The 9,690-nt window shown below is 36.5% G+C and overlaps 1 protein-coding gene across 18 annotated transcripts in view; it reads right to left on the reverse strand.

The window, feature by feature from the left end:
* LOC117964249 (elastin-like) overlaps window positions 1-8,507 on the reverse strand; it is a 54,638-nt gene extending 46,131 nt beyond the window's left edge. For 12 of the 18 annotated variants that reach the window (XM_059000795.1, XM_059000796.1, XM_059000792.1 and 9 more), the window contains exon 1: window positions 8,213-8,506. In XM_059000795.1, coding sequence (XP_058856778.1) covers window positions 8,213-8,288 — 76 coding nt within the window. In that variant the 5' untranslated portion in view covers window positions 8,289-8,506. Of the gene's footprint in view, window positions 1-8,212 lie in introns of all 18 variants that reach the window. The other 6 variants (XM_059000802.1, XM_059000797.1, XM_059000793.1 and 3 more) reach the window with 2 other exon arrangements.
* Between the last annotated feature and the right edge of the window lie 1,183 nt (window positions 8,508-9,690).

The following is a 9,690-nucleotide window of genomic DNA, read 5'->3' on the forward strand; positions in this document are numbered from 1 at the left end:
ACTGACCGCAGGCTTCACAAACAATTTAAACCAACGTGACACATGTTCACGTGTTACATTTCAACACAGCACAACACAAAGTTGTCAGAATTCTGTGCCCCAGCAGGGGGGAAAGTCAACATTACACACTTGGAAAGTCAAATTTAATTTTCCGTCTAGGAAGGACATGTTTCAGGTATCTGGCAATGAAAAACCAACGCAGAACAAATGATTGCAAATGACATTATTTTGCAAATAAGCCTCAAATATGTTAGATTACAATGTAAAGTTATATAATGCAGTAATGGAATGGAGTATTTGAGAGGGATTTGTAGTGATTTATGAATCTACTGTGTGTCCAAGCCATCATTCTTGTGTTATCTCGTGTTATCTTCTCTTGGTTCACAAACTTTCAAATTATTAACAGACGAAATGGTTTGGATGTTAGTCCACAAAACTCAACTTCTTCTTAATGATATAACACACAGTTCATTTCAATGCTAAAGCCTTAGCCAAAGTTCTTATGGATCAATTGCTGCTCCATCTTGTTGGAAGTAATTGTTTGCTGTAAGTGTAAGCCTCTTCTTAAAGTTGGCACAGTCAGCTGCTCAATAGATTTAGTTCTGGCACTGGACTGCCTTCTCGGCCATAAAAAGTCAACCCACAGATGGTAAAAATACAAACAACGACAGCCTCGGAATTAATAATAAAATATAACAATGTACCAATAAATTGTACTTGAATATTCATGTCCTTACACACAGAAAGGGTGTTAGTTATTCAGCGTGGTACATCACAAATGTTTGTTTTTAACTAAAAGGTATACTGACTTAATCTTTCATCGAAATAGACTGGCAGTTGCCTTTGATACTCGCTGTGTCTCCTATCAGTCTGATAGCAGCCAGAAAAGGAGATGATATATTAGGGTGAATTCCTTACAGTATATGAATCTTTTGCTAAATACATATTCAATGAAAATATACCATTGTCCTGAAGAGTGGTTCTTTTATACTAAGTCATTGAGACGAATACAGTGCATGGCACTGCATTTGATAAATCATAAATCAAACAATTTTTTGGTTTTTTTTAATATATAAAAACTAGTTTCAATATCCTTGGCACTTAGAGATTGCTGAGTTCAATTCTCCTAGATCGGAAGGATCCGAGTTAGAATTGCCAGTTTGAAGTGCCAGTTAGTGTCTAACACACCCTTAACCTGATAAATCTGATATGCGTAAAAATGTGCCTCCTCTCACACTCAGCACAATATCAGTTTTTTTCTTTCCTGGCAATGCTGAGGTTTCACCTCACTGTCAAACAACATGTCAGAGCCCTCGCTTGCCAAATCGATTTCAAAGAACATGTTAATGAGTCTCTCACTGCACTTTTATCAAGCAATAAATGAATGGCATGCAACAAAAGCCTTTTTTTGTCTTTCCACAGATTTCCAAGTTGCTTCCAATACTAGCTTTTATAGGGTTCAGAGCGCAGAATGATTTGTCTGCTGAGGGCTCAATCTTTACGGTATTCCAGTCATTTTCTAAATATTAGGTGCTTCCTTTGGGTAGCGCTGATGATTGAGCTGTCTTGGGTTACCTCCCTTGTAAAGCTCTTGTATGCTACCCTAGATAAAAAACACTATTCTATACTAATCAGAGCCCAAGTAAAGAGCTCCTATGTAGCAAACAGAAATTCTCATGAAATTAGTTTTTTGTCCTCCAGAAAATGACAGTAGCTAAAACTCTGTGCTTTAGGTAAGCTTTGGGATTACAAGCCTGTGCCTGTTTAAATGGTTTGCAATCTCTGAACTTTCTACACAGGCACACAGATTGGTCTATTGAAATAGGGCATTATACTGAAAGAGTTTTAGCCCAGTTGAACTAGAGAGCCACATTCCTGGATGCTCATCTACCTGTCTGACCATTTAATTAAATTCAGGTCTTAATCGTTTAAACAGCCTGGGCACCCATTAAGATCTACATCTCATTTCCATCTCATTTCCATTGCAGTTTTCAAAAAACATCTGCAATGTGACGTTTAGCATGCACAGTCTCCTGGTTTATCCCAGCCTAAAAAAATATCAAAATTACTATTAAAAGAAAACTTGGGAAAACATGGCACCAGCTCTGTGTCTTGGACACTAAGTCAGTGTTTAAAAGAACCACTGTTCCATGAGCTTTGCAGTGAAGCAGTCTATCCACTGAGCCAGCTGTTCATTAAGGGATGACAGCATAAGGAGATAAATGTAATTAATACAGGGCTTCTCATATATCAATACAAAAAGTTAAAGGCTCCAGTAAATGTTCTTCTGGCAGAGTATACATCTCCTCTTGTGTCTGATGCCAAAACAGCTTAGCAAGATTTTTGACACAAAAGCAAAGGCCCTTTGTATAAAATTAACAGAAATGCCTAAACCTGCATATAATAAATCCTGTTATTATAATTCAGCTATGGCAGCCTAGAGCGAGTGCCATTGATCCACATTCTTGCATTTTTTTTCTTTTTACTGTATTTATTATTTTAAAGTTTAAACACAAAGAAGAACATTTTACAGTCTTCAAACAGCATTAAAAAAAAAACTGGAGCTGACTTAAAACTAAAAAGAGGTTCAAAAGATCAACAGAACGCACTGGCAATTGAAAAAAAAAAACAGATAGAAGGAAGAGGACTTGGAGCCTTTCATTATTTTTGTTATGAACAAGGACTCTAGTCAGTTGAGCTTAATGGTAGCATATATAAATACAGCTGGTTTTCAAAGAGCTCAACGTGAATCAACATGATCTGCGTCGCTCCACCAGACCAAGAGACCAGTCCAAATCTGTCCACTCTATTTATCAAGGCCTGCATAATGCTAATAAGTTCAATTATGGTTAAGCAGAACATCATGATATATATATTTTGCACATATTGGACTGTACTGTGGGTGCTCATCTCACACCTGAGAGAATGAATGAAGAAGAGAGATGGGGGTAAGAATGGGAGAGAGAATGATAGACTCTTAACTGAAATGTTCTCTTATTGGTGACCCCAATACTTATCCTAACTGACACGATTCAGGAAGAAAACAAGTCATTCGTCTCTTGGCTGGTCCGTGGGGTCGTGGGGTGGGGGGTGGTGGGGGAGTGGGGGGGGGGGGGGGGGTATGGCGGCTGATGAAAGATGTTTTCATTTTATAAAAATTCAAGCTAACAGCTAACAGTCTGGTCAAAACAAGCAGCAGATGTACTGTATTACATGATTAACTAATTAGTAATACTGAACATCATATTCCAAGGACCATAAATGACTTCAAGCTGTAAAAACAATATACAGCAGAACACTACACTACATAGACAAGCGCACTATAGTACTACAGTATTATATTAAACTGTAGTTTAATATTTGACTGCAGTAACTACTGAAGCTCTTTGGAGCTGATTAGCACACCATGAGTTTAACAAAAAGTGCCATTCTGCTACATTATTTGGGTTATTTTCCATTATGAGGAATTTGAATTAAAAAGACGAACCACATTCTGTGCAGTAAACTCCTTCATAAAGGCTACATAACACTGTTTAGCTGCTGAATCACTTTGAAAACCAACACAGTATGCTTATTAATAAACATTTTGTCAAACCAATTTGTTAGAATCTAAAGAACTGTAATAATACCACTTTTACTGTAATTAATGAGGTCTTACTATTTTTCCCCGCATTGTAGTAATTTTATGTTTTTAAAGGTTTTAAGATTTTTAAGTTTTATGGCAACACATTAGACAACTTCTGAATACTTATATGATGTTAAGTTGGTTTACAAGATTATTATGAAGGATTATGCACGTATAGGTACATACTGTATATATATATATATAAAAAATACTTTTTGTGCATACTTCAATAAAAAAACATGATTTAGGCAATAGAGATGAGTGATTTAGGATGCAATACAAAACACAAGCAAATCTGCCTAGCAACAGTCTTTAAAACTTAAAATAGTGGAATGTACTGAAAGTGAGAACTACATTTTGAAAATACAGAACGATGTGTTCAGTGAACTTAAGCCAACCACAGTGTCAGAGCCAACCATGGTGCAGTAGCTCTGAAAGTATGCTTTTTTCGTGAATTAAAAAAATGAAACAGAATTGATAATTCACCAGACTGGACCTAACTAATGAATTAAATCAAATTCAGGAACACGTCCAGTTGTCATTTCTTTTAGAGTTTTTGACAGTTTTGTTATCAAAATGAATTTGTTACCCGGTGCGTCTTGGGAGTGTTATTTCCGGAAGTACCTTCTCTACAAATTGAAGAAGACTGTTTCATTGTCAGGTAACACTATCAAGACTACGAAGATGCATTGCACATGTCTAACTGAGTCCTGTCAAAGGTGACATAGGCCGAAAAGGCTCATCAGTTTCTACTTGTTCAGGTAAGTTGAGGAGGCGCCTTGCTTCATTCTCTACCATAGTTTCTGGCCTCTGTTCTACTGTATCTGTTTTACACGGCAACAAAATGAATGAGCGGGGTGAAAACAAAACAAAACAAAACAAAAACAAGAACTCCATTGTTTGCTGTAAAACATTTCAGCGGTTTACTCCCTAATGAAAAGTTTGACAATTAATCTAATCCAAAACATTTTCATAGGCTAGAGAGACAGCCTCCACTTAGGAATTCAAATTAGAATGTGACTTACTGCCTCCTACACAGGCCTTGAACCTGTGCAAAACAATCAATGACTGACATGATCAGCGATTGTCTTCAGCTTCAGCTCAGGGAGCTTTTGGGAGATTGCAGAGCGTTTTTAGGGGCAGTAGTTTAAACAAATTGTTCTATCGTAATTTTAAAAGCTTAATAAATGGTATACATGTATAATAACTAACAACTACAAACACAAATTTAACACAAAATAGATATTCCCATTATTTTTTATTTCTATCTGGTTAGTGCTCGCTGATGGGCTAATACAGTGCACCCTCGCTATAACGAACCTGTTGGATTCCAAGCCTTTTGTTTGTTCTATCGAGGGGTTCGTTATAGTGAAAGGACAATCAAAATGAACGATAAACTGTTGGAGTAAGTTCATGAGATGATATTGTGAATTCTGAGTGAATCACGAGAGCCTTAAATTTAATGCTAATCATAAAAAAATGAATTTACACAAAAAAAACCCAGCAATTCATTATCAGAACAAACCAGTATGGAGCATATTATGAAACAGCAGTTTGGTGAAGCCATTATCATGGTCTGCTTGCAATTTATCTTTATCGCAGTCTGGCATGCTGTGTATAATTTTCTGCCTTTCGAAGATGGATGTGTATTTTTTTCAGGAAACATCATGAGTTTTGGGTGGTGTGCACGCTTGGAATTCATTGTTTTTCTTTATACAGAGATCAATTAATTGTTTTTTTTTATACAGAGATCAAGGTCGAGCTGGTGCCAAATCAACATTCTCTATCCATCAAACTCACCCAGTGGGTAATCAACTGATATTAAACTGAAAAAGGAAAGCTGACCGATCTTAACGTGGCAGGTTTGGGGGTGGGGGCGGGTTCTGTGTTTGGTTGGACAGCAAACGGGTTGAAGTCTTCCTTCTCTCTTCTTAGATCACGTGCTGCACAGATGTTTCGCCATGCCTATGAAATGTGCTGCACCTCTTTCTGCTCTGAATGGGCTATTATGCGTTGCTGGGGGGAGAGCTGTTATAAAAGGAGTGTTAAAGTACATACTGGACTTGTGGTGATGACTAGTGAGAACTGCGCTGAGACATCAAAAAAGATTTAGAATTTAGAAAGGACTTACACTGTAGGTTTTGGCCAAGCATGCAGATTGTACCATCTTCTATGCATCATAGTCCTACAAAACTCATATTTTATACAGACCACCTTATAAAATGAGCTCCTGTAACATTTTTTGCTGCACTTTCCCATTGTTAAGAACTGCAGTGCAAGGTCTTTGAATCACACAACCCTACACTAAAAACCCAGCTGGTTTTGCTCTGTTCTGTAAAACACCTAACCAAGACAGCACTGAATCCCAATTACCTACACACTGCTGTCTTACAGCAAACTGAGCAAATAAATAAGAAAGACTAAGCAAAGCAGGGTGGGAAATTGTGCACAATGTATACACTGTGTTTGCATTCCCTCTTTCACATTAAACAGTTCTGTGAATTGTACACCGAGTTCTGCAAGTGAGAATTTTCTGCTGTTTGCTGAACCAAAAAAGCAACACAGAATATGTTTAAACTAACTGGAGTATCATATACTATATGAGTTCATAACAACTTCAACATGGCTTAATTATGTTAGGGCAAACATCAATAAAACAATGTCATTAAACCATATAAACATCAAGCTTTTTGCAATTAAAAGCAATCTGTGAACCACACTACACCAGAAAGACACACACCCACAAACCACCCACTTCACTTGGTCGACGGGCTACGATTTCTCGCCGAATGATTAATTAACTCTCACTTTATAATCAAATCTACTTTTCAAGTCAACAAGCAGAATACGATCTCTGCAAACTATGTGCTAACAAATGTGGTGCTAATTAGGTGCAACTAAAATGTGAAAAATAACCTGTGAAAGCACTGGTTGTAATTAGATGTTAGTTCTAGCTGCAATGAGCACTAACTACATCTTGGAAAAGAACAAAGGCTATTTTATACATTTTATAGCAAATAAAATATGGCTTGTTAAACTTTAGCATTGTCACTGTGTGATTCAGTGCATCCATACATACAGCATATATTAAGTACTATAGTGATCATTCTTCAAACTGTTTTTCCTATAGAAGAAACTTTTTAATTTCAGTTAATGGAATTACATATGATATACCACATGATATATTAATGACTTGTTTAACTAACCTTTGTAATCATCATCTAATGACAGATTCAACAGTCATACTGAAAGTAGATAACTATGTAATTACAGTGCAGTACATTTGATAACTGAAAATAAAACATTACTGGTGCTAAATTTGTAGCTTGAAGCACCTTATTTTTGGTATTTTTGTGACCTTAAAGTATAACAGTGTTCTTCTGTTACCAGTTTAACATTTTGGTTAGGGTTTAGCATACTTGGGTTTACTTTGTATACTTTTAAAATACAAAAGGACATCAGACATGTAAGAACATGACATATTATAAAACGTCACCATGTCTGTCAGGTGTATTGATGTCTAACCCAGTACTTGAATACAAAGCTAGTTAATGCATGATTATTATTAATCATGTAGTTTCCTGAGAAAGACAAGATCATCATCCAACAATGGTAGTTTTTGCTTTGAAACGTATTCAACAGAGATGATAAATGCTGTAGTAAACCATTTGTCCACACAAATATATTTTCCTGCAATGGCTCAAAATATTGGCATGCATTGGTATAAATCTCTAAGTAAAGATGGCTCCATATTGCTTATTATTCTTTAAATGTCACCATACTGCTGCCAAAATATCAATCTGTACTGAACAAGCGTTGAAAATGAGTGTTAAAACTTCCTGCCCTCTTTACTAAAACTTTTTTCAGGTTTCTTCTGAAACCTGAAAAACTGAGGTAGCTAAACATTTAAAAGTAAAATAATTCCTCTGTATGAATAATATAAATGTATATACAACCTGTGTAGAAATCCCCTATTTAGATACTGCACGTTGTAACTACTGTGCAATGCATTAAGCTTATGTTTTACATTAAAAAGCAATATATGTAAATGTAAAAGGCAATAGCCTTAAAAAAACAGGTGCTACCTTGCTCACTTAGTTTCTAAATCTGTTGCCATACCAAAGCATCAGAAAGTAATGAATGTAGCCACCTCAGTGTCAAATGCTATAACTTTAAAATTAGCAGCCTCATTTTCTGTATCTACACATAAACCACAAACTTGCAAAAGCATTTCAATTTAGTTCAAGCTAGGTTTTACCATACAGGTATACTTTTAACATAGGTTCTTTATTGTGCAAGGTGAAAAGTAACCCCATTCTAGTACAATATATAACCAAGTGGAATTAATATGATAAGATGTTCGTACCCAGATGCTCTGATATGAATGTTTTGTTTATAGAAGAATGTACACATTACAGTTATACAAAGCAGTGTAGAATTTAAAAAAAGCTGTGTAAGTTAAAACCACATTTGTAGTTTAATGAACTAGCTGCTTCAGAAAGAGTAAGTATAAGGTGCTGTACCTGTCTATGGCAATGCCAGACCACAGGTGAATTAGCAGAGATAACCTGAAAAATGTGCACCTACCTCCTTGGAGAGAGGGTCGACAGAGAGTCAGAAGTAGGAATCCTTGAAGGAGGGATACAACCATGCTGCTAGCCATCTCGCTCCAAAATGCCCCAGACTCTCCCAAACCTCTGGTTTTATCCTTGGCTAGCTAATTACCAATTACCAGCTTTCGAGGGGGAAAAAAATATGCCGACAAGATACTGGACACTACGTAATTAAGAAAGGGCGAAGACTCTTGGTTCTAGAGATCATTTCACTTATTGTTTTCCCTAAGTCTGGTGTTGCTGTTTTTATCCTTGTCATTCCTGCCAGCAGAGCATGACTTGCTGCCAAAAAAATAGAGCCCCCCCACCGCCCCCCACCCCCTCCAAATCCACCCCCAGCCAATGGGGTCTGCACTGTCTGCCAGACCTTTCTGCATTCATTTTAAGAGAGCTTGTTTTTTCAAAGAGCAAGAAAAACGAGAAAGAAAAAAGGAAGCTAAAACAAGCCAGATAAGGCTATTCATTTTTTTAAAGCCTGCCTCCAATTTCCAGCCAAAAGAATACATGACATTATTCTGAGAATGCTAACATGTACTGCATATGATCATGTGTAATATATGGTGATATAGTAAATTGCAGTATTTAAAGATGCATCTAAAACATGGGATTTAAATGCAGCGGCCATCATTTTTGTTAAACATCTGACCATATACTCTACTGGGAGCTCATTGATGAGGTTGCAGCCCCCTTGTGAAACTCAGAACACAGGCTTAGAAAGGGTACAGATAGCTGTGCATTTGGCGTAAAACCTCAAGAAGTGTGTCTTCATGGAATTCACATTTTTCATCTCGAACAAACTTAGAACAAATCAGTTGCACCCTGATAAATGCACAGAGCAACACTCTGACTTGACTAAAGGTGGGTATACGACTAAAGAGGAGAGGCATGTACAGTATCTGCTGGGCAATCATAGCAAGTTATTAGTAATGAGTATTTAAACAGAATACTGTCCTTCATCATGTCCAATGAATGGAAGCTGAAGAACAGACGATCCCGACTGCCCTGCCATGGATAGAGTCATCTTGGCAGGCCGGCCTACTGCGGGAGATCATTAGTCTGGACATTTAGCAAATCCTGGAGGAAGAAGTGATACAGTGCAGACACTCATTCGTTTCAAGCCCTGGGATCTGCAGACACTCAAGGACAAGGATGGAGGCTCAATGGAATGTTCATACTGTCAGCTGTGCTTTTTAAAACATATAGGCTCCATCGAGAAGAGAGTGTTTCACAAGTAGTATGGAAAATAAATATATTTTTAATATATGGAATTATATATTTTTAAACCTGAAATGTATTTATGATATATTTTCTTAAACATGACATGTTGCTTAAATATATTTATAATAAACTATAAATGTATTTTGTAAATCAACATATTCACATTTATACATTTTATTTTTCTAAATTATATTCAAAATACATTGTAAAATATGTTGTAAATAAATATATTCA

This window comes from Acipenser ruthenus, chromosome 26, assembly GCF_902713425.1.
Source record: "Acipenser ruthenus chromosome 26, fAciRut3.2 maternal haplotype, whole genome shotgun sequence".
In the NCBI taxonomy this organism is placed as follows: Eukaryota; Metazoa; Chordata; class Actinopteri; order Acipenseriformes; family Acipenseridae; genus Acipenser; species Acipenser ruthenus.